At 40.0% G+C, this 26,954-nt stretch overlaps 1 protein-coding gene across 6 annotated transcripts in view; it reads left to right on the forward strand.

Annotated features, from left to right (window-relative positions):
- The first annotated feature begins 11,977 nt into the window (after positions 1 to 11,977).
- The window catches only part of LOC124290509 (RNA binding protein fox-1 homolog 1-like), a 97,023-nt gene continuing 82,046 nt past the window's right edge, over positions 11,978 to 26,954 (forward strand). For 2 of the 6 annotated variants that reach the window (XM_046727229.1, XM_046727230.1), the window contains exon 1: positions 11,978 to 12,623. In XM_046727229.1, the coding sequence (XP_046583185.1) occupies positions 12,426 to 12,623 (198 nt within the window). In that variant the 5' untranslated portion in view covers positions 11,978 to 12,425. The remainder of the gene's footprint in view (positions 12,624 to 26,954) is intronic. The other 4 variants (XM_046727232.1, XM_046727233.1, XM_046727231.1 and 1 more) reach the window with 4 other exon arrangements.

Genomic DNA, 26,954 nt, shown 5'->3' on the forward strand with positions numbered 1-26,954 from the left:
TTATAATCACTATTTCTGTTTTGTAGGCCGTCGGCCCATGTTCCATGGAAGACATGTTAATTAGATACATATAAGGTACACGCAATATTCAAGATATTACCAAAAGTAGATTTTCAATTTAAGTTTCCGTAACAAGCTTTGCCCATCCCATCACAACCATTACGTCACTTGATGTCAATAGTTTATGAAATGTATCCATCACACTATGGTATTAATATCGGTGTCTTTGATATATTTTATCATTTGGTTTACAACTCTTTTATATTTTATCAATAGTTATAATTCATCAAATCTCAGCAAAAAAAATATTTCTTAATTCTCTTATATTGACGTGTGTCACATAATATTCAACACACTAACGTAATGTTTTTATAATGTATAAGTCTGAAGAATCCATGATATTACTAAACATATCATTTGTTCTGCAATGTTCTTATCTACCAAGGTTTGGTTCCTCTTATTTCATGCTTATGTCCCTTTTATCTCATGCTTAGGTCCATCTTAAATCGGGTCCTCTTATGTCATGCTTAGGTTCCTTGTATGTCATGCTCAGGCCCCTTGTATATCATTCTTAGGTCCTTCTTATGTCATTCTTAGGTTCCACTTATGTCATGCTTAAGTCCCATGTATCTCATACTTAGGTCCCACTTATTTCATACTTAGGTCCCTTGTATATCCTGCTTAGATCACTCGTATGTCATGCTTAGGTCCCTTGTATCCTAAGCTTAGGTCCCTTGTATTCCATGCTTAGATCACTCTTATGTCATGTTTAGGTCCCTTGTATCTTATGCTTAGGTCCCTTGTATCTCATATACATGACGTAAGTAAGAATAAAGATTTAGTTCAGTCCCGACAATGCCGTCACCAATGATCGAGCATCGATCTGCAGTACACAACAGTATTTACAGTGCCCCAACACACAACAACCATGACAGCGAGGTAGGTAAGGTCCTCCCGTTAGTCGCCTATTACAACAAGTACATGTATGTTTTGCCGAAGGCTAGGTTTAAACCCGGAACATCGTGGGGGACAGCTTTGGTGAAAACATACGAGCGCTGTTATGGCTTCTACAGATCAAGGGTCAGGCTGGGATTCGAACAAGCGATCAGAGGGTCGTTGCAGATAAGCTTTTGTAAGGGACGCAACTCTGTACAGCGAAATGAAGCAGCTTTGAGAGCAGAGCCACAGTTATAGTGAGTTCACTGGTTCGATATCACATTATATGGAATTCTCGTATCACATATTATTATGATATGATATAAATTCCATCTAGTGCTTGAAACACAGTGCCAAAATCGACCGATGTATGAGTGAACTTGATTATGCGCCTCTCATGCTGAAGTTTTGACGTCATACAAAAGCAAGAATAGATTGTACAAACACATTATACAAAAACCCAAGTATTGTATGTTTTAAAACCTACCACCATCCTGCGAGAGTGTATGTTTTCACAAAAGACCCTTACATTAGCTCCTTGATCAATCGGGCTTGCCGGTGTTATCGTGAGCGGTTTTTTGTTACTTCCCAGATTGTTTGAAGTTAAACATGGATGCAATACAAGACACATACATACGTGTTGTAAATGCTGAAAGAATAATGACATTTGTTACAGCTTTATTGGATTGGCCAGCTGAATTAGTTTGAGGGGATAGAATGTATTCTCACAAAGAAACCCGCATGTGGGGATAACAATTACTAAAGGTGGTGCAATTTGCTCAGCATGACCAAAGTGCCGAGACGCGTCAGTTCACACAATCAGCCAATACGATAACCCAAATTTGTTATAAATCAAACACAGGGACCTTCACAGCGGTGGTTCAGTCGGCACGAAGAGTTTGCCTTGCACGGAGGAGGAATAGGGGGAACATGAGTCTCAAATCCCCCATGGCAGTTGCCTAAACAGACGCGCGCATTTCAATATTGCCTCGACTCGCAACAGAAGCTCGCATCATGGTATAATCGGCTTACAATTGCTATACCCTACCTTCCTGTATGTATTGAGGATCGATACCATTGTGATCTCAGTGCATAATGAATGCAAGCAACACCGACACACAGAGATTGATTCATGTTTCGAGTCTCAGGGGAACGCCAGATTGACTTTAGAGAGTCCGTTATAGACTTTGGCATGCGGGGAGGCGCGTAACTTGCATGACCATGTACAAAACTTGTGGTGTTTGCTAGATTCGAACCTCGGAGGACTGGCCCTTGTTTGTATAGTTGTCAGATTCAGACTGTCCCACTGGTTCTGGAGAAAGACGAAATTCTAAAGCCATTATCGCTATTGGAATTGCGTGCATAATTATCCCCCCAGTAGTGTCAGCGGTGGCTGCTGTAAATTGGAGTGGGAATAATGGTTGGTCTTGACACCTATCAAATTTGTCAATTTCGAGATTAATATATAATTTTTTTATCAAAAGCGTTTTCGAAGCATGCATGATGAGCGAATTGTGCACGTTGCGACGTGACAGAGACAATGCACAAATATCATAATTCTAGTACAGTTTTTATTTTAAAGCTGAACACACCAATACTCCGGCTTCGAATGCCGACGTGTGAAAATGTGTGAAACCAATTATTGGCTTTCTCCAATGCGATAAAATTATATAAAACTGGAATGTTGCAAAACACCACGTAAAACTAAACCCCTTCACTCATTCACTCGCCTAGCAAAACGTCTGTTGATAACATCAGTTGTTGATCAACGTAACCAATGGTTATTCCATGTAGGTGTATTTGATAGTGACATAGTTCTATTTTGGACCTTAAGTTTGCGGCGTTTCGGTGACGTATTCACAACGTTTGTAATTGTTTGATTACATTTTATTATTTTTTTAAATAATCTCTTTCGCCCAGCAGTGTGTATATTTTCAACAATATTAGGCGATTACTGAGTGAGTGCATTTTGCCGAAACGCAAAATGTAACCCGCTTTTTTCTATACAGTGTATCCACACACTTAAGGCATGACTGTATTTGATTGTGTTAGTGCAGGGATATGTATTCCCCTCTGGAGATACCTTCCATTGAAGTAAAATCCAAAGAAAATAATTCCAGTCTATTTATTTTCCAAGAGTTGTATTTCCACAGGCAGTTTCTGGAAAATATTCTTTTATGAATATTCTATTTGACCCATAAAGATTAATCGTTTGTATTTGTAAGCCTTCAGGGTGGTTATCAGTGGTCAGCTATGTAAGGTTATATTTGAGGCTTTAAGGTTATAACAGCGAGGACGAGAGACGTCCTCCATGACGTACACCATAGTCAGCATATCGGATGTGTGTCCCGCGGGAGTAATTGAGACAGTCGCAACAATACACATACGTATAGAGTCATCTTTGGAAGCCGTCGCAACAATACACATACGTATAGAGTCATCTTTGGAAGCCGTCGCAACAATACACATACGTATAGAGTCATCTTTGGAAGCCGTCGCAACAATACACATACGTATAGAGTCATCTTTGGAAGCCGTCACAACAATACAGACATATAGCGTCATCTGTGGAAGCCGTCTCAACAATACATACATAGAGTGTTATCTATGGAAGCCGTCACAACAATACACACATATAGTGTCATCTATGGAAGCCGTCACAACAATACATACATATAGCGTCATCTATGGAAGCCGTCACAACAATACACACATATAGAGTCATCTGTGGAAGCCGTCACAACAATACACACATATAGTGTCATCTATGGAAGCCGTCACAACAATACACACATATAGTGTCATCTATGGAAGCCGTCACCACAGTACACACATATAGAGTCGTCTATGGACGCTGTCACAACATTACCCATATATAGAGTCGTCTATGGACGCTGTCACAACAATACACACATATAGAGTCACCTAAGGAAGCCATCACAACAATACAGACATATAGCGTCGTCTATGGAAGCCGTCACCACAATACATACATATAGAGTCGTCTATGGACGCTGTCACAACAATACACACATATAGAGTCGTCTATCGAAGCCGCCACAACAATACACATATATAGAGTCGTCTATGGAAGCCGTCACCACAGTACACACATATAGAGTCGTCTATGGACGCTGTCACAACATTACCCACATATAGAGTCGTCTATGGACGCTGTCACAACAATACACACATATAGAGTCACCTAAGGAAGCCATCACAACAATACAGACATATAGCGTCGTCTATGGAAGCCGTCACCACAATACATACATATAGAGTCGTCTATGGACGCTGTCACAACAATACACACATATAGAGTCGTCTATCGAAGCCGCCACAACAATACACATATATAGAGTCGTCTATGGAAGCCGTCACAACAATACACACATATAGAGTCATCTGTGGAAGCCGTCACAACAATACACACATATAGTGTCATCTATGGAAGCCGTCACAACAATACACACATATAGTGTCATCTATGGAAGCCGTCACCACAGTACACACATATAGAGTCGTCTATGGACGCTGTCACAACATTACCCACATATAGAGTCGTCTATGGACGCTGTCACAACAATACACACATATAGAGTCACCTAAGGAAGCCATCACAACAATACACACATATAGCGTCGTCTATGGAAGCCGTTACCACAATACACACATATAGAGTCGTCTATGGACGCTGTCACAACAATACACACATATAGAGTCGTCTATCGAAGCCGCCACAACAATACACACATATAGAGTCGTCTATGGACGCTGTCACAACAATACACACATATAGAGTCGTCTATGGAAGCCGTCACAACAATACACACATATAGAGTCGTCTATGGACGCCGTCACAACAATACACACATATAGCGTCGTCTATGGACGCTGTCACAACAATACACACATATAGAGTCGTCTATGGAAGCCGCCACAACAATACACACATATAGCGTCGTCTATGGAAGCTGTCACAACAATACACACATATAGCGTCGTCTATCGAAGCCGCCACAACAATACACACATATAGTGTCATCTATGGAAGCCGCCACAACAATACACACATATAGTGTCATCTATGGAAGCCGTCACAACAATACACACATATAGCGTCGTCTATGGAAGCCGCCACAACAATACACACATATAGTGTCATCTATGCCGTCACAACAATACACACATATAGCGTCATCTATCGATGGACAGCCGCCACAACAAACAATACACACATATAGTGTCATCTATGGAAGCCGTCACAACAATACACACATATAGCGTCGTCTATGGAAGCCGTCACAACAATACACACATATAGCGTCGTCTATGGAAGCCGTCACAACAATACACACATATAGAGTCGTCTATGGAAGCTGTCACAACAATACACACATATAGAGTCACCTAAGGAAGCCATCACAACAATACACACATATAGCGTCGTCTATGGAAGCTGTCACAACAATACACACATATAGAGTCGTCTATGGAAGCCGTCACAACAATACAACAATACACACAACAATACACACATATAGCTTCGTCTATCGAAGCCGTCACCACAATACACACATATAGAGTCGTCTATGGAAGCTGTCACAACAATACACACATATATCGTAGTCTGTGGAAGCCGTCACCACAATACACACATATAGAGTCGTCTATGGAAGCCGTCACAACAATGCATATACATATAGCGTCGTCTATGGAAGCCGTCATAACAATACACACATATAGCGTCGTCTATGGAAGCCGTCACAACAGTACACACACATAGTGTTGTCTTTTTAAAGTCGTGACAGTCGCCGAACTGCTGTTGTGACTGTTGTTGTGACTGCTGTTGTAACTTGTTGTGACTGATATTGTGTAACCGTTGTTGTGACTGTTGTTGTAACTGCAGTTGTGCCTGTTGTTGTAACTGCTGTTGTGACTGCTGTTGTGACTGTTGTTGTGACTGTTGTTGTGACTGCTGTTGTGACTGTTGTTGTGACTGTTGTTGTGACTGTTGTTGTGACTGCAGTTGTGACTGTTGTTGTGACTGTTGTTGTGACTGTTGTTGTGACTGTTGTTGTGACTGTTGTTGTGACTGCTGTTGTAACTGTTGTTGTGACTGTTGTTGTGACTGTTGTTGTGACTGCTGTTGTGACTGTTGTTGTGACTGTTGTTGTGACTGTTGTTGTAACTGTTGACTGACTGTTGCTGTACTGCTGTTGTTGTGACTGTTGTTGTGACTGTTGTTGTGACTGCTGTTGTGACTGTTGTTGTGACTGCTGTTGTGACTGTTGTTGTGACTGTTGTTGTGACTGTTGTTGTAACTGTTGTTGTGACTGTTGTTGACTGCTGTTGTGACTGCTGTTGTGACTGCTGTTGTGACTGCTGTTGTGACTGTTGTTGTAACTGTTGCTGTGTAACTGTTGTTGTGACTGTTGTTGTGACTGCTTGTGACTGTTGTTGTGACTGCTGTTGTGACTGTTGTTGTGACTGTTGTTGTGACTGTTGTTGTGACTGTTGTGTGACTGCTTGTTGTGACTGTTGTTGTGACTGCTGTTGTGACTGCTGTTGTGACTGTTGTTGTGACTGTTGTTGTGACTGCTGTTGTGACTGCTGTTGTGACTGCTTGTTGTGACTGCTGCTGTAACTGCTGCTGTGACTGCTGTTGTGACTGTTGTTGTGACTGCTGTTGTGACTGTTGTTGTGACTGCTGTTGTGACTGCTGTTGTGACTGTTGTTGTGACTGTTGTTGTGACTGTTGTTGTGACTGTTGTTGTGACTGCTGTTGTGACTGTTGTTGTGACTGCTGACTGTGACTGTTGTTGTGACTGTTGTTGTGACTGCTGTTGTGACTGCTGTTGCGACTGTTGACTGTTGTTGTAACTGCTGTTGTGACTGTTGTTGTGACTGCTGTTGTGACTGTTGTTGTGACTGCTGTTGTGACTGTTGTTGTGACTGCTGTTGTGACTGTTGTTGTGACTGTTGTTGTGACTGTTGTTGTGACTGTTGTTGTGACTGTTGTTGTGACTGTTGTTGTGACTGTTGTTGTGACTGTGTTGTGACTGTGACTGTGACTGTTGTGACTGTTGTTGTGACTGCTGTTGTGACTGCTGTTGTGACTGTTGTTGTGACTGCTGTTGTGACTGCTGTTGTGACTGTTGTTGTGACTGCTGTTGTGACTGCTGTTGTGACTGCTGTTGTGACTGTTGTTGTGACTGCTGTTGTGACTGCTGTTGTGACTGCTGTTGTGACTGCTGTTGTGACTGCTGTTGTGACTGTTGTTGTGACTGTTGTTGTGACTGCTTGTTGTGACTGTTGTTGTGACTGTTGTTGTGACTGTTGTTGTGACTGTTGTGACTGTGACTGTTGTTGTGACTGCTGTTGTGACTGTTGTTGTGACTGTTGTTGTGACTGTTGTTGTGACTGCTGTTGTGACTGCTGTTGTGACTGTTGTTGTGACTGTTGTTGTGACTGTTGTTGTGACTGTTGTTGTGACTGCTGTTGTAACTGTTGTTGTGACTGCTGTTGTGACTGTTGTTGTGACTGTTGTTGTGACTGTTGTTGTGACTGTTGTTGTGACTGCTGTTGTGACTGCTGTTGTGACTGCTGTTGTGACTGTTGTTGTGACTGTTGTTGTGACTGCTGTTGTGACTGTTGTTGTGACTGCTGTTGTGACTGCTGTTGTGACTGCTGTTGTGACTGTTGTTGTGACTGTTGTTGTGACTGTTGTTGTGACTGTTGTTGTGACTGTTGTTGTGACTGTTGTTGTAACTGCTGTTGTGACTGTTGTTGTAACTGTTGTTGTGACAGTTGGGACTGATATTGTGTAAACGCTGCTGTGACTTGTTGTGACTGATATTGTGTAATTGCTGTTGTGGACCGAACACCACACTCATGTAAATCGTAAAGCCATAATTTTAGTATGGAAACGCAAACAATAATATATTTAAATCCTGTTAATAAAAGACAACAGTTCACTGCACGCTTGATGTGCATACAGAGTTCCGTTTATTAGTTAACCAGGAAACGAACCCTGCCCTTATCAACTTGCTAAATGGATAGCGCGAACAAAATCTTTCTCTCTTTTTTTAATTCCCTGAATAGCAAAAGGCATCTGTTCAGCACACATATGTATACGGAATTTCACAAAGAATACTGAACGATGTGTGTGTTTTGCCCCAAACCAGACATGTGATGGACGGACAGAATCTATTTCTTTGGAAGATAATTACAGAATTGTCATAAGCAAAAACAAATGTGTTAAACTTCAAAGAAGGTTTTATAATACACGTAAATCATGTTTCAATTTGTTTTGTTTATATTCTTTCTTAGTGTATTCTTCTTTTTTCAAATAATGCATATGTTTCAGTTTATTGCGTGCTACAGATCAATATGTAGCACAATTCCAGATGCAGTATGCTACGATGAATATATCAGAATATGTTTTTATACTTTGGCCATCAGAAAAAGTATACAATTTAAAAAGCATTGCCTGAAAATAATGAAAGACATTTCTTGCACTGTGAACGTTCGTTTTCGATGAGTCCTATAGTACTTCATGTATACCTCGAGACCGAGTACATCATCGCGTATATTGTTTCAATATGGATTCTGACGGGAATCTTTCTTAGTTGTTTTATGCCTCAGGTAACAACAATATGCCATATCATAACCATCTGTAAATAATCGTTTCACCACAAGGCGAGTGATCAACGTTATGAGCACCGTCCGACAGGGTTCGATGACGCACAAATCAAGCGAGGTCACCAGGCTGTAAAGCCTAAACCATAAGGTCTCCTCTTAAGACGAGCGTAGACACCTGCTAAAATATTCAGATTCTTTACATAACCCTAAAATTCATTGTGGACACAAGTGACATTTATATACTTCGAGACAAAAGAGTACTGTACTCCACGACTATATCAATTGTCTCGAGAATAGAGCGCATACCTGGAGAGTGGCGGTCAGTGTTTTGACACTTGAGCACGTCATACCAAATGACGTTAAAAGGTCGTAATTGTTGTTACCTCGCCCGGCGCTCGGCATTAGGACATGGAACAAAAACTGGTCTGTTCGGCGTCAGTATGCTGTGTCTGAATTATGTCTGACCGATAGGGTAGTCTAGAGGTTAAAGCGTTGGCTCGTCCCGCCGAACATCCGGGTTCGATTTCCTACATGGGTACGATGTGTGAAGCCCATTTCTAGTGTACCCCGCCGTGATATTGCTGGAATATTGCTAAAAGCGGCGTAAAACTGAATTCTGTCGCCAAGTTCCACTACGTCGTGGTATCTCTGTGGGCTGACACTATAACAGTGACATTAGTGTTAACAAGCCCAGTCAGTCACTCACACGCACACGTGTGGATGTACGTCACAAACTATGAGCGCAATACTCTTAAGCGCCACGACATTTATCCCATTTCACCTTGCCATACTCTGGGAAGCCAAGCTATATAACACGTCAGAGGTTCAACGAGAACCTATATAGAGATGTGCATCAGACTTTTACAGAATTATTTTAATCACTGAATTATGCTTTGTCTACAGAGATGTAAACCAGCTGAACTAACGATCGGAAGCCGGCCAGTCAGCCCCATAAATTCACTCTCTATATACGTTATTTCCTAGATAATCTCACCTGCGTCCTTCAAAGGATGTGTACTTGTAGCTGTTTTTCCCTGACAATTTATATACTTGTTTGGTGGGACTTATGTTAGGAATACACTTATACAAGAACACCTTGTTGTCAGTCGCGACACCCTTATAAGGGTAAATCTGCACATCGCCATATAGGTGTGGCTCGTGCAGCACGTGAACACTGTGAGTGCTGGCAAATAGTTCACGAGCAAGTTTTTCGTTATGTCTTACCTTCGATATAACCCGGCGTTTTGAGTACCGGTCATAAAATTTGCAGGCAGGTTTAATGTCTTCACTGAATGGTTTCCATAGTGAATGTTGGAGGTGAATAAAAGAATGGGTCTCTCTCTCTCTCTCTCTCTCTCTCTCTGTCTCTCTCTCTCACTTAAAATGTGACCTTTAATTACTTTGTTTAATTACAGTTACATAACAACGTTTACACACACGCCCGCACACATAGTCTTTCATTCATTCAGGTCCATGTACAGATTTATTTCATGTTCCCGCTATCTCCTGTAATCCTAAGAACTATTAATACTAAAGCTATCAATAAACTCACTCAAATGAGGAACATATAGGTATTTTCATTAATACTTTGGCAACAATAAGTTGTTGGAAGAACAAGGCAAGGTAATCACAGAAGTATGTTATTGCGCTGTGTAGGTAGCCAGGACTATAAACGCTAGGAAACGGACGCCATTCCCATCATACCAACATGAAAGTTAATAAGAGTAATAAATACACGATACAACTGTTGAAAATGACACTATTAACCTTTCTGTAATAGGTGAAAATAAAATCGTATGATCACACTATATATATTCAGTAATAACACTGGACTTTCCACGAGTAACAATTACCAATATGGTATTATTTCTTAATCATTCTGGCAAATTCAAGACTACACCTCCAGCAGTTTTCAAAGCATGTTTTGTTTGGATTTTTAATATCTTGCTCTGTGATGTCGCACTTTCCTTTGTTTCATTTGGAAAAATATATATTTATATATGGAACTTAAAAAGGAATTAACAGACAAAGTCTTTCTCGCATCAAGACAGGTTCTAGCAGAATTTCTGTGAAGTTTCTGTTTTTTCATTTGAGGACAAATGTTAACATTAACAATAAGACGACACTGTTGTTTGCATTTCAATCTGTACTTTTCTTTTAATTTGTGTTGGAATATCATAAACCCGTATTTAACACCCTTGAAATTAAAGTTTTTTAAAGCAACAAACCAGGGTTATCAGGCAGACAGGCAGACAGAAGGTTTATTTAGGCCATGGGCCAAAAACAACGGTTACAAAATTTGTGTATGATTGCACAGTCGTGGGTATTTGTGGATGTACATATATAGTTTGATATACAATAATTTAACAGAGAAATGAGGGATAGTAGCCCAAGAGTAAATAATTACAGCATATTCATTGTACTTCCCATTTTAAAGATATGATAAACACATTTAGCAATACTAATCAATAGTTGTACATTATTAGTTTGTAACATGTTCAAAAATTTTATCATACTTGGTCTGGCAATGACATGCTTTGGTTCATAACGATTTCTTATACTTAAATATTATCGACTGGTCCCATTTCAGCGAGGACGTCTCCACAAGGCATCGTCATAGATGATGACACCATGATATTAATATATTATTATATTCTAAATAGCTTATATTTTTGTATACTTATCATATGATGATTTTCCGTTTACCATACTGCAACCTTAATTCTCTAAAGCGGTTCTCTAAAGCTGTTCTCTAAGCGGCTGAGGAGACATATTCATTTGCCTGTGACGTCACTTGTTTACCACGTGCGCCGCCAAGATGATGCCCAAACCAAACAACACGAAATAACAACACGAACGTCTGTTGTCTCGTCATTCTAAGACTCTTAAGTTTCTTTGTCAAGCTTTTCACAGCATTGCCGTTTCTTTCTTTCAACAAGCCTACCCGGGTGTAAATAACACAAAACGTCAACATATCACACTTAAATACCACATCATTTAGTGAACCCAAATTATCATAAATCTTAAATATGTAACATTTTAAAATGTACAAATACAATGATTAAAAGCCTTCTAACAATGAACAAACTGTTTTGTTTTGTATTTCCACAGTTAGACAATCCATGGTACAACCTGTAATCAACAATGGGAACACGTTGTAAATTTCAAGTGACAGCTGACAGTAAAGTATTCAGAACCAAATACTCCGTGGGAGGGTATGTCAAACGAACCCCCGACTCGACACTTCATATTTCCACAATATAACTCAATGAGGGTCACGCTGTGTGGCCACAAGTAGTAACGAAGTATCTATCGTCCGACCTGTCTACACCTGAGTGATCGATAAATTCTACCTGTCGTCTAACTGCTGTGCATGTAGACCAGGTTCTGTCCGGCGTTGTCTTACAACTATCTCTTATGATAACTCATGTCAGCTGATGCTTAATCTTTAATTTGATTTCTACCTCCTGTGCCTTATTTCCAAATGAGCGGTTAGATTGACATGGATCGATTCAGGAACGGGCCAATGAACGCAGTTCGATAGAAGGCAGGTGTCGGGCCGCTGGGTTTGGCAAAACAAAACATCGCCCAGCTTTCATCTGTGGGCCCCAGCGCATCCGGGTATTGTTTCATCATTACAGAGGTTGGGTAAGCTTATTCTCTCGGACATAGAACGGGGAGTTTATCAGTGATAAGGGAACGGATGCAGGTTTGCGGAAACGCGTGCCCGCTTAGTGTTGTGAGTGATTTTGCGGACTGTGCCGAGTTTGATGACTGAGTTAGCATTGGGAGTAAGCAGCTGCAACCGCGAGTGACAACGGAGGCGTGATTTCCCGATATTCAACATGGCGGAGACCATAACTCAAGTTTCGGGGAATGGACCTGCCGGAAAAATTGACGAAAAACTTATGAAATTGTTTACTAGAGACCCTGCAAAAGATTTTCTTCTACAGAAAGAAAATTCAGGAACACAGACAATGCTTCACATAAACGGAACGAAGGAAATTAACGAGGAGAACAAAGAAAACAGAACGAATGGAGAGGTAAGCGTGTTTTGAATGATAGCTACTGATGACAAAGAAAAGGTGTGCTATCACAAGGACTTTGTTTAGTGAGGGGGATGTATATGACCAAGGTAAATACCGGGGGATTCCTCTCTCCTCGATTTGTCAACTGTCATGTTTGCCTTGGGTAAAAACGAGCCTGTGGCAAAGAACAGAGGAAAGTGCTGTTTGAATCCCGCGGTTTATTTTCCAAACTCGGCGTTCTATCAATGCATATACACGGCTCCCATTTCATATTTATACAGTTGTTATTCGTGTGGATTATGACTCGTGAGTAATATCGTGAACAGCTGAACCTTTATTGGAAGTGTTTTTCATACACGCATTGGGGGATTAACATGAGCGCCCTGTGTATTCACTTCCTTGAAGCAAGCAGGAAAATGGAGCGTCATTAGTTTCATTGTCCGATAGCCTGTCAATGGTGGTGTCTGCAGCTAGGGTTCATTTCACATTTTATTTACCCTGTACTTTACTTCATTCCTGTTTGCAATCCTTTGTCAGGACAAGAATTTACTACATAATTTCCTTGGATAAAAGCAATGTATTCACTGGAAGACTCTCAAACTCTCAGTTATATTCATTCTCATATGACTTGTTTGGTGACTCAACCTATTTCATTTCCTCCTAAGAACTGTTAATACTGAAACTGTGAGTGACTGTGTTTATCTTCTAAACTGAAACATACGCCAGTATTTCTATTAATAACTCAGAGTAAGGTGCATTGGGAAGTGGTGAGATGAAATTTAGAAAAAAAACATGTTTTTCTAATCCTGTGTTGATCCCCTGTTCATCTAGTCATAAGTAAACAGTTGGAATCTAAGTTATTTTAGAATGAAAGTACATTAGACATGATACAGCTTTCTAGCTTCTGAAAATGACGCCATCAACCTTTCAGAAATAAGATCACAAGTGGAAAAATCAAATCACATGAATGCAATCAGGAATAGTATTGTATTTCTCACATTATTCTTGACAAATATGTTTTTGTCACAACATTTTCGAATATTGACAAATTCAAGGAAGGCTCCACATCATGTAACATGTTGCAGCAGTCAAACCTATAGATCCATCCAGTTCCAACAGATTTCCAGACTTGAATAAGAATCCATAAAAATCAATCCAAAACACAGCTGTATAGGGACTGTAAGTATTGAAGACATGTGTTTTTTAACATTACACACCATTGGTCGCTGTAACATAAACAGGTATGTTTCAGTGTAGTGGTATAGAGTTAAAAACTGATGGGCCTGAGCTTACACTGATAGGGGGTTTAGGTGAAGTGCTCCTAATCTCCCTACAGATCATAGGGTTATCAATGCCCAGTGATATATCTATCACCTGGGCTCTTGATACTGGGGTGTGGATTACACCACTTTGGTGTCGCCCTCTTCCACACTATGCCAATCTCATGTCAACTTTGTTTTTGTTGCATTTGATTTTGTTGATCGTAAGAACTGAGAGTGTAATGACTTGGGGTTAAGTCTGTTTTATTTTGGTTCTGTGTGTGTTGGTTTTGGTATCGATATTAGACAGGGGTGGATCTTGGATTTGTTAAAGTAGGCTGCATAGAAGACTAAAGAGGGGCAATGGTCTTGTTCAAGGGCTCAGTTAAAGTACATTTTTAAGCCCACCCCACACCATGTGCATTACTTAGTGTAGGTACTTACATTTGATGAACTTGTTTACATGGTAATGAATAAACATATATGACACATCTTGTGTACAATATTTCATTAATATTTTTAGAGACCCTGTATTAAGAAATGACAAATGGTACATTCATTCTCTGTTTTACAGGGGCGGTGGGGTAGTCTAGTGGTTAAAGCGTTCGCTCGTCACGCCGAAGACCCGGGTTTGATTCCCCACATGGGTACAATGTGTGAAGCCCATTTCTGGTGTCCCCCGCCATGATATTGCTGGAATATTGCTGAAAGCGGCATAAAACCAAACTCACTCTCTCTGTTTTACATATTTCACAAAGTTATTTGATCCCATGATCAAGACATTTGGTGATAATTGATGTACTCAATTTGTATTGTATCTGACCCAGAACACTTCCATAGTCAATCTATATTTTTATACTAGCCATTTGCCACAAAATGTCAGTTTACTCAGATTTTCTTCTGTAGGAAATTGTGTAGAAATTATTTCAGAAAACGTGTTTTGTTTGTGTTTGGAACTATACATGTGGAGGCACCTTGAGCCATTTCCTTGTTGATGAAGACTGCTTCTTGTGACATGGGCAATCCTCTTACGGCTGTTGACCAAACCCACATCAATAAGGATCACCTGCATGCATGATGGATGCCTTGTCTGGTGCCAGGTCGCAGGATGCTACGGTCATTACCACAAGCCTGTCGTGTCATGACGACTCATGACACCTTAAGCTGTGTTAAAGGTGCACAGACCAACCTGACCCACGATACAGGAATTCTTTTTCATTTTCACTAGTCTTAAAAAGTGATATGGTACCATAAGCCATGTTCATGTTGCACAGACCAGTTTGATACTAGAGATGTGGTGCAGGAAGCAATAGGTTTTCATTTTCGCTATTACCTTAATCCATGTTAAAGGTGTAGGACCAGCTTGACCTCAGTGACATGGTACAAGAAGGGTTCGAAATTCTGTATCTTTTTCAATGGTTTTCAAAAGTGATCTACTAGACCATCAATCTTCCATTTGGAAAAAGTAAGAGTCGGCAAGGAAATGACACAGTCCTTCCTGAACATCTGCCAATCTCAGGCTTGTCAACTTGGGTTGATTTTGAACCCTGAAAGATCAGGGCCTAGATTTTCGAAGCTCTCTTTGCGCTAAGATAGCTGTAAGTTAATGTTAATGTATGGCACTTACGGCTATCTTAGTGCTAAGAGAGCTTCGAAAATCTAGGCCCAGTATGTCAGTAAATTAATCATAGCTCTTCATTTCTAAACAATACAGATTCCCTGCCCTATATTTATAATGACTGTTTCCAATGATTTAACAGGGAACAACAGTTCATTTGATTATTGAGGTGTATTGTATGTGCAGCACTGTTATTAATGTTAAACTTTGTATGGTAAATATTCCATATTCCAATGACATCCAAAAGCAGGTAATGTCGTCTGCCCCCACCTCCTCACCCCACATGGTTCTAAGCAAATAAGTTATAAGTTGTATTGAACATGTTTGCTGTTGAAGTCATAAGATAACAGATTTATTTATGTCCGTATAAGAGAAGTTTCAGTGGATCCCAATAGCCTTGACACTTGTCAATGTTCAACTGGTCAAAAGTGTGAGTTTGAAAGCAGATTTGGGTGACACAGACATCCTGTTTTGAGATCAGAGACACTACATCCTGATTCACTTATGCTGATGAATGTTGACTATGCTCATTACTTGCCAAAGTTTTAAAATCGGTCACTTACAATAGTTACATGTGCAATAATTATGAAAACAATCCATGGATACAACAATACAAGTTACAGTATAAGTTCCAATATACGTGTGGGCTCAATTTACAGAACAATATGTGGGCTACATCCGTGATACAATATGTCATCTAATTGTTAAACATCATTTTTTGTTTTATTTCTTTGATTTGGACCTGCAGGTATTTAATTTCTTAAAGATCCTTGTATGAAACATTATGAAGGCTCCTTACTTGAAACAATGTGTGGGCTCCATAGTTATATGATATGTGGGCATTATTCATGAAACGCTATGCTTATAATAAGCCATTTTGTGCTTTATTTTTTAGTCTATGAACCTGCCTGTGCCTTATTTCATGACTGTACAAAATAAGAAAATATCAAAGTCTCTTTACTGCTCTGAATCTGTTAATATCTTTCATTAATGCAGAACGTATGTATCATTGGCACAGATAATTAGATAATAATGCACCGATATTATTCTGATAAAAAGATAAAATAAATGGTAGGACAGAGACTGGGTAATAAGTGTTAAAGTTGGTTTTTGGCTGCAAAAGAATTTATTTAAATGATATTAAAACCTAAAAAGCTACGTCTTCCGATGTTTCCTTCAGTTACACGGAGACAAATCTTGATACATTGCAGAGCTCACAAATATTACTTTAACACATACATTTCCTTTATCTCCTGCTACTAAAGAACTAGATCAGTGATTATCTATGTGCAGCTGAAAACATTGTGACAAAATGCCGATTCTGATACTCTACAAAATAACATGATTGATCAGTTTGTAGTTAATCTAGAACCAAAGTTATTATTTTTCAGTCAGAAATGATGAATATGAAAACCGTATTTCTGTAATCCATTATGCCTCACTTAGAAGGAATGCTGCTGGTGGAGAATGGGGACTAATTAAAGGGATACGGCTCTCAATGATGGTGAGAGCTCTTGGCCGCAGAACTGTGGCTGTCGATCGGTACAAATATGCTCCGTAGAGTATGGCGGAATTGATTCTATTATACCTAGTGGTTTCAAGAGGAGGTATTATGTTTCAGTCACACCCGACTATCTCCTTTGTGTGGTTTACATCATGTTAATATCAGGTGGTGACACAGACAATGTGCAAAGGAATATCAGGTGTTGATCAGGGTGATATAGGCTATATACAATGGACTATAGGTGATGATATAGATGATATACAATGGTGGTACCCAAGTGCTGACAGCTTGTTGATTAGTCATTGATTGATATGAATATTGGGTATTTGTACAACTGTAGTGCTGAGGCTGTGATGCCAAGGTCATAAAACCATGTATTGATCTTCTTGCTAGTACAAAATGTATATCATTGTTTTGTATATTTGAAAAAAACGTTGATATTTGGCAATTTATGTCCTTGAGCTGCATGGAAAATGTCAATATGAAAAGTGTTGCATTCAATTATTAATAGGTATGGTATACATGACACAGTGTACCAGTATTTGGATCAATAGGAGCACATTATATTCTGTTAAATGCAGTGGTTATGTTATCTGCATCAATGAAAATATTTGATAATTATGATGGCAATGCAGTTTTAAGGGCATTGCCATTTTAGAAGTCTAAACTGCCCATCGAATGAAGGCAGTTGGACTGATGGAGGATTTCTCCAAAACAGTATTGTCATTATTATAGCTTGAATGGAGAGAATGTGTTCTGTGATAACTTCCCGAGATCAACACAGTTAAACCAGGTGTGGCAATTATTCTCATGTAGGACACAACAGAGGTCGTCATGACACTTTCTCAACAACGTCAATATTGGATTATGTCACAATGTGATTTGACCTTGACCTTAATTTCAATCAACATCAGAAAGAAACTTTTTTTTGTATGATACTTGAACATAAGTTGAGAGAGAGTAATTGGCATTGGTAAAGAAATGATTGACAGCACAATAATTGTTCCATACCCTGCAAGAATGTTCAGCTTACCAGAATACTGACCGAACATTGCACTTGGTTGTAGACTTTGTTTGACCATCCCTCTGTAATCTGAAAGGGTTTTACTCATCCAAGTTGCTACTGTTTTCTCCTAAATAATTACATCATCAACCCATATATCATCACAGTATCAGTGGGGTAGCCTAGTAGTGAAAGCTTTTGGGGTAGCCCAGTGGTTAAAGGTTTCGCTCGTCGCACCAAACACCCATGTTTGACTCCCCATTTGGGTACAAAATGTGAAGCCAGATTCTGGTAGCATTTTTTCCGCTGTTGCTAGAGTATTGGTGAAAGTGGTGTAAAACAATTGTCACTCAATCAAGATGCTGTACAAAGCTACTTAAGCCCCAACTCGTCTCTGTTGTCACTACAGATACGGCAGGAAACATGTAACAAACATTGTGACTCAGTTTGCTGGGACTTTTTAAACACTACAAACAAACATTCTTCTAGATTTCTTTTCATTATTTGTAACTGTATCTGATTTGATTAGTTTATGTCTGATGATCCTCTGAAATCGGAATCATTTGCTCTGAGTACATTCTGTGTCCAATAAACATGATATAGAGAACTACTTAAAGAAATCAGCTTGAAGCCAGGCTACAGTATTGTGTAAAGACTGAGGGAGGATTGTGTGGAAGTACCTGTTGTAGACTCTGCTCACACAAGATAGTGTTCATGTGAGTCATACGATGTCCTGTACAGCAGCCTTGCAGTCACCAGGCCGGGAAATGGAAAGCTGTTTTGGAAATGATTTGGCATGAAAATAGTGATTTTGTGTTAATACTTGAAAAAATCTCATACAATGTATGGCATTAGATTGCCATTTATAACTATGAATCATCAAAATGACTTTATTAGAGTCCCAAGATGATCTGCTCTGCGTCATGTTCCAATATCATAAATTGCTTTCAAAAGGCTAAAGCTTTCGTCAGTTTGATCAGGAGGTTTGTCCATTCATTACAAAAGGCTGTGACATTCAAGCAAATGGACAGGTTGGCTTTAATATTCTTTAATTTCAATGGCAAAAGACTTCATTGTACTGTTTGGAACAGCTAAACAATAATGAAATTTGAAATATTTGATGAAAAATGAAATAATGCTCCTTTCTGCCAAACTGTGGGCATATATACATTGATTACTTCTCTGTGTCCTGTGTTGTGTAAAATAGTGTTATAACTAACAGGATCTTTACTTCTGATAATGTGTTTTGTTTTGTTGCAATTTTTTGTTTCATAAATTAACCGCCTCCGTGGTGTAGTGGTTAGAGCGTCCGCCTGGAGAGCGGAAGGTCGTGGGTTCGATCCCCGACCGCGTCATACCAAAAGACGTTAAAATATGGTACTTGTTGGTCCCTACCTGGCGCTTGGCATTAATAGGTACAACGAGGACTGGTCGGCTCGGAGTCAGTATAATGTGTCTGAGTGGGGTATTCATGCTTCACTGCGGGCATGGTATCTCAGTGGGCTAGCACTATAAAACCAGCTTAAGTCTGGGCTAGTACAAGCAGCCGCACATACACATACACACGCATGCACGTCGTCATATGAGCGAAATATTCTCAAGTACGACGTAAAACCCAATTTCACCTCACCTCACCTTGTTTCATAAATTGCAAACAGACAGATTAATGCTGGAACAATGAGCCAGTATTTTGAATGGAGCAGTATCACAATGTGAACCTCTTTCAGTTTGTCCTGTAGACTGTAGTGAGTGAGTGAGTGAGTTTGGTTTAGGGTCTGTCTAAACAGTATTTCAGTTCTATTCTTTGCGAATAAAAGTCATCCATTTGTGTCAACAAACTCAACAAGTATTGTTATCACAATATATTCTCAGTCTAGATTGTAAGATGGAAGAGCAATACACTTGTATCAACAAACATGACAAGAATCAGCTACAGGCTATGTTTCCATTATAATTACAAAATGTTTACTGTGCATTGCATTTTCTAACGGGCAATACCCATCTCAAGTAGATGATTTATTTGGTTGTATCATCACTGCCTGATGCTGCAGCCTCCCCAGTAAGTGCCTGGGCTGGGGATGTTTACTGACAGATCTGAGCCGGAGTATTGAAGCCGAGTCTTGCTGTTTAATTGTCTCATCAAGACTATTGTTACTTCTAGATGGCTGTGATAGTATTCACGCAGACCTCTCAGTCGACAGGTTTACCAACACAGCCTGACTCCAGTGTGAATATAGATTCATGTGTTCTCCCCGTATCAGAGACACTTGCAGACAGTAACTATTGGTTCTATTATACATGGGTGTTTGGCATGGTTCTAATTGTCACCCCAGTGGATGTGATGTAAGCTGAGATTTTGATTAATACATGTCCCAAACCCATATGTGGAGGTCGGCAGTGTTCACACTTGTCCCAGACATCTGGGTCCAGTTACACAAAGCTATTGTAGCACTACAACTACCATACTACCGTACATCAATGTTAGGGTATGGGAGCTAGGATCGTTCTGTGCAAGTGTACCTTGGTCTTGAAACTACTCATGAAAAAGAGTTGAATTCCTCCCTTTAGACTGCTGTCATATAGCTGAAATATTGTTGAGTGCAGCGTTTCACACCCAACAACCTACCTACCAACCAACCAACCAACCAATCAAACAAACAATCCTTTGAAATTTTATGATCCCATGTGGAGGACTTGTTCTGGTTTCAGTTATAGACTGATATTGGCTGAATTAATTCCACTGAGGTGAAATATATGTCCTATTTATTTATATATTTTGCTTGAGAAGACAGAAGTGTATAGGATTGTGCGCTCAAGCATTGACTCCTACCCAACCTAACATAATTTGTTATAAAGGTGTACAGAAACATAGGCCGCTGGCACAATGGGTGAAAGAACTATGAGCCCTAAAAGCAGCTTCAACTCTTGAGATTTGATGTTGACCTACAGGTCTACGTAAAGGTAAACAAGACAGTAGCTATTGTGAAACAACAGCATTCAGTATTGTCAGATGGAGTTGGTTGGATTACTCTTGTCAACGCGATCTAATATGGAGTGAATGACCTTGGTGATGTAGACATGTCTTTGTGGTTATCTTTATGATGCTGATCAACTGCTAGAACTATAATCAGTTCTAATTTTTCTTTCTCTCTTTCATCCTTTCTTTCTTTCTTAACCACTTGTTCATGGTTTCAATGAAGTGGTGAAGTTGGATCAGCATCTTAAACCAAACTTTTACTTTGCTGGTCTGTTCTGGATCCTGTGATAGAAGTTTAAAAATCACTGTAATCTGGTCCTGGCTGAAACAGTCACCCAATATGTTGAGGTGTCCATGTGGGTACAGGTGTCACATTATGTTGAGGTGTCCATGTGGGTACAGGTGTCACATGTTGAGGTGTCCATGTGGGTACAGGTGTCACATTATGTTGGTGCTCATGTGGGTACAGGTGTCACATTATGTTGAGGTGTCCATGGGGTACAGGTGTCACATGTTGAGGTGTCCATGTGGGTACAGGTGTCACATTATGTTCAGGTGTCCATGGGAGTACAGGTGTCACATTATGTTGAGGTGTCCATGGGGGTACAGGTGTCACATTATGTTGAGGTGTCCATGTGGGTACAGGTGTCACATTATGTTGAGGTGTCCATGGGGGTACAGGTGTCACATTATGTTGGTGCTCATGTGGGTACAGGTGTCACAGGTGTCACATTATGTTGAGGTGTCCATGGGGGTACAGGTGTCACATTATGTTCAGGTGTCTATGGGGTACAGGTGTCCATGTTCAGGTGTCCATGGGGTACAGGTGTCACATTATGTTCAGGTGTCCATAGGGTACAGGTGTCACATTATGTTGAGGTGTCCATGGGGGTACAGGTGTCACATTATGTTGAGGTGTCCATGGGGTACAGGTGTCACATTATGTTGAGGTGTCCATAGGGTACAGGTGTCACATTATGTTGAGGTGTCCATGGGGTACAGGTGTCACATTATGTTGAGGTGTCCATGGGGGTACAGGTGTCACATGTTCAGGTGTCCATGGGGGTACAGGTGTCACATTATGTTGAGGTGTCCATGGGGTTACAGGTGTCACATTATGTTCAGGTGTCCATGGGGGTACAGGTTTCACATTATGTTGAGGTGTCCATGGGGGTACAGGTGTCACATTATGTTGAGGTGTCCATGGGAGTACAGGTGTCACATTATGTTGAGGTGTCCATGGGGGTACAGGTGTCACATTATGTTGAGGTGTCCATGGGGGTACAGGTGTCACATTATGTTGAGGTGTCCATGGGGTACAGGTGTCACATTATGTTGAGGTGTCCATGGGAGTACAGGTGTCACATTATGTTGAGGTGTCCATGGGGGTACAGGTGTCACATTATGTTGAGGTGTCCATGGGGGTACAGGTGTACCAGGGGAATTCTCAATTATTTCTCTGCTTTGTTTGATCTCTTAGCCATGCAACAATCCAAAGATTATGAGTTTGAGGCAGAGTGTCATTCTAATTTTGATTCTTGGTATGTCAGCAGCAGCTCTTGGTTTTCATGAATTGCTGAAGGTGTAGGTCCTGCATCTTAAAATCTGACAAGCTCTGATATGGATAAGGAACTGGTCAAAGTACATGAATAATCCCTAATATATAATAGATGTTCAAAATCTTATAAAACTCACTCACTCACCCTTGGTTGACATTACATGAAAAGGAAATACAAAGGCATAATGTGATTCACCTGCCACCATTCGGATTACAAAATGTGTATCCAGAGAATATTTAAGTCCTAGACAATTCAATAATTGAAAGCTGTCTCAATTATGAGTAGAAGAGTGTTGCTCATACTGTGTCAAAGGTCAGCAGAAGCACAGATCCTTTTGTCTTGAGGGGATTTTTATCATGAGCATCTCCTGCCTTGGGCCCTTCTACAACAAGGGAAGTAATCCTGTTAAATACCAATGGAAATACTTAACGGGATTTGTCTAAAGTCCCTGAGATGGTTGTTGACTTTTCTATTATATAGAACATTGATCCTGCCTGTGTTAACGGAAAGTTGTATGCAGAATGGCTTAACCCTTGCTGTGTTGTGCTGTGATGGGGGTTTAATTGAGTGCCATCAAGTCATGTCTGCATCAGGTTGTGAACCATGCAAGGGAGACTAATGTCCTGTATCGATTTTGGGTCGAACTATTTGCTTACAGGATTTTCAATTTTCATCATGCAACCCTAGGTTCAGGCAAGCCGACATGGGGGACTACGGAGGTATCATGTGTAAATTTGATGAGATTCCTTGTTGGATGTTGAGATAATGTTACATGATGTCTTTCCAGCTTAGCTGTACAAGAGTTAGCCAGAGTGAGACATCACCGGTGTATCGGCAAGTGACGAGGAGGTTTTCTCCCTCGGCCTCCCATTAGCTAGTATTGATGAAATAAAAGTCAGATGCATTTGAGGGAAAAAAGTTTTAAGCATTCTATGATTGGAAAATTCATGACTGCTTTGAAGAGTAAATGTTGCTGATTAAATGGACTGCTCAGGTTCAAAGTAAACATTTGACTGTCATTGTCCGAATTGAAAACTGAATCATTTGGAATTCAAATAAGGCACACAGCATTATCACATGGACTGCTGAAGTATTTGTTGATTTTTTCCGGAATCGAATCACAGGAATTTTTGCACGGCAGCTTCTTCGGTACAACTCTCACGTCACTTCTGCGCTAGTTCTTTATTATGATTCCCTCACCTGATAAAGGGCAGCAGCAAGCTCTGAAACATCAGGAGAATAACAATGAAGATTTTGTAATGTGCCCTATTGGCATCAAGAAAAATAGGTGTAAATAGGTCGGTGTTCACTTGGTAGGGAGGATGTTTCAAAGTATTTATCACAGAAGGTAGTTCAGACAGTTAACATTGGATACTGGGGACCTGCTCTGTCATGGGCTACCCACAAGACCAGCATTGGGTAACAGAGACCCATTCTGCTGCAGATTTTGCTGAGCATTTGGAACCCATTTTGTTCAAGATTTTCCCCATTTGGAGACTAGGAAAGATGCTGAAGACCATTTACAGCTACCTCATCTGTATTCCATGTAATGACATTTCTTTGGTGTATCTTATAATATACATTCTACGTTTGTGACAGTGCTTGCAAAAATAAAATGAGTTTTCAACCTTTAAAAACATAGGAATGTTTCAGGTGTGACTTGAGAAAACTTTATGTGTGAAATAGAAATGCCTTGGGGAACGAAAACCTAAGATAAAATATTTATTGGATTCTTGTCATCTAACTTCTTAAGCGTCATTAATCTTTCTTTTTGAACAATCTAACAGGAATCATTGTGTGTACTGAAAGTCCTGCTTTATTTGCTTGGGGTAATATACACACTGATAGCCAGGTTTACTTAACATGTTTCAAGATGTTCTTTTGTAAATGCAACCCTTTGAGAAACAAAGTGTTCTAAAATGTATTTATGCTTTTCTGTTTGAATGCCATAGCTCCTTTGAAAATGTGTCAAGTATCTTGGAAGAGACTGAAAAAGTATGAAAGAAATTTGTAATCAAAGGAAAGTTGTCTTAACTTTGAGCAATTTACAGTGGCAGTAATCAAGCTAGGGACGTCCTCTGTCATCTTGCTACCAACTTGACGGAGAAGGGATGGAGGAGGGGGTCTTGTCCATCAGGATTTATTCCAATTAAGATGCATACACAAATTTGAGACACGTTAATGTTCCTTTAGACTTGATGTTGCTGGAATTAGGCTTGTTCAAAAACACTTCCTGTGCTGACTGATAACGTCATGGAAAAGGGTTTGGATGTTATGGTGACCCAGGTTCATACAGAACAGGTAACTTCTTTCATTTTTAGGGTGTAAATGGCTGATAATAAGGTGTGATCGTTGCGAAAACCATCAATTGTTCAATTAGCATGATTCAGAACAGTGTGTGAGTGAGAGATGTGAGGTTCGTTCAAGAGAACTTAACTGCAACCACTGAGACAGGTGTTCTTCATGTGGATTCGTGTTGTTCAATGGAGGAACAGTTCACATGTCAACCACTTTCACACTACACACCATCAAAATTGTTCACACACATAGGGGTGACTGAATATCATGGACATTGATTTTTTGCTTACATTACATGCAGAATGTCCTAGTTATTTCACAAAAATCTAACCATTGAAATGTCTCTTTGAAGTTGAAAAATCACTAGGTGATTGAGTGTAGCATGCCAAACTATCCAAACTGTCTGTGGAATAGCTCTTCCATAAAACATTTGCATAATCGGAGGAATCTATATACCTTTACTGCTGTTGACAACAAATCTATATCTCATTCCAAAAAGGATGGCTGTGTTCATGGTTCATGGTTTATGCTCCATTGAGTTGGTAAAACTACATACAAAGGATGTGATGTGTAAGGAGCTCAACATGTTTGGTAATGTACGAGACATTTGGTAATGTCCCAGATGTTTTCAGCCTTATTTCATTTGGTGCGTGTTAGTATTGATCTAGGTGTCCCTTTAAACATATTATGTTTGATAGATTTTGTATTTCTTTTTTAAACAACTTTTATGTATAAACACACATTTCCTATCTTTTGTAACAGTTTTTACTTGCCTTTATTGTGGATGATGTTGAAATATACCGGATTGTTGTTTACATTTCAAAGTGCTTCTTCTCATCATGGGCCATTCTTACTTACACAAGTAACCCTATGAATCACCAAATTAACCATCTATTCAACCAAGATTACAGCAATCACGCAGTGTCTATCCAGGGGTTAACCAACACCATCTAGTTAAATCTCAGCACTACCAGTTTTCACTTTCTTGCTCATTCAAGACATTATTCTGGTTACTGGTTGTGATTTAGCAGTGTTCTTGGAATTGTCCTGCGTCTGCTGCTGTTCTTTAGATTTAATGATGAAAAGACTCCTGGAATATTTAGTTAGCTTAGTCGCTTGATGATCACAGTAAGACCAACATTCAATTCAGGTCCGATTTAGATCAAGCATTGATATCATATCAGTGTCTCAAGCTTCACCGACACATTGGTGCTTTACTTAATTTTCCAATGCCATACTGAAGGCTGTTAAAGCTTGATGACTTTGAGAGATCAAAGGCTGGTCAAAGAGGGCTGTAAGTAATTATCGGCTCATCAATGTTTGAGTAGCACTAGCACTTGTAGCTTATCATGCCTGTTCTGGAGCTGAGAGAGCACTGGACCAGCTGGAAGTGGAGGAGGTCAACCACCGCCTCCATGAGTCCAAGGATGCCTTTCTCTGTGGGGATGTGTTACAGATGACACCATGCATTGGAGTTGCCATTCAGCCCGAGAAAGAATCAATGGTTTATTGTATTCATTGAACGTGTTACATGACACCAGATACAATTTCAAACACCACGGCGAAAGTATTAATTGCAGTATGAGGAAATTACTACCGGAATACAGTTGAATATTGATGACATGATAGCTGGGTGAATGCCTTCAGTGAAATGAAATATGAATGTATGAAATCTCTAAATTCATTATCCCAGCAGCATATGGAGTGAGTTTGTCACTGAATTGGCTTCCCAGTGTTACCGTGGAGGTGGAACCAGTGTCTTCAGCTGGTGTTTTTGACTATATGGGAAGTCCAGTGCTAGGTTAGGTGCTATTAAAACATATAAATTCAGTTTAAGTTGTCGGAGCAGTGGGGTAGCCTTGTGGTTAAACTGTTAAAGCATTCGCTCATCCCGCCGAAGACCTGGGTTCAAATCCCCACATGGGTACAATGTGTGAAGCCCTTGTCTAGTGTCCCCTGCCGTGGTATTGCTAAAAGCGGCGTAAAACTACACTAACTCACTCAGTGTAGGTTGTCAGAAAAAACAATAATAAAAAAATTGAACTGCCATGGTAGTACTGCTACTAGTGAATAAAAAGACAAATATGTGTTGACATGGCAAGATAACAGAAGATCATTAATCGGATTA

The sequence above is a fragment of the Haliotis rubra genome, unplaced genomic scaffold (assembly GCF_003918875.1).
Source record: "Haliotis rubra isolate DU_JTF1 unplaced genomic scaffold, ASM391887v1 Scf468, whole genome shotgun sequence".
NCBI lineage: Eukaryota > Metazoa > Mollusca > Gastropoda > Lepetellida > Haliotidae > Haliotis > Haliotis rubra.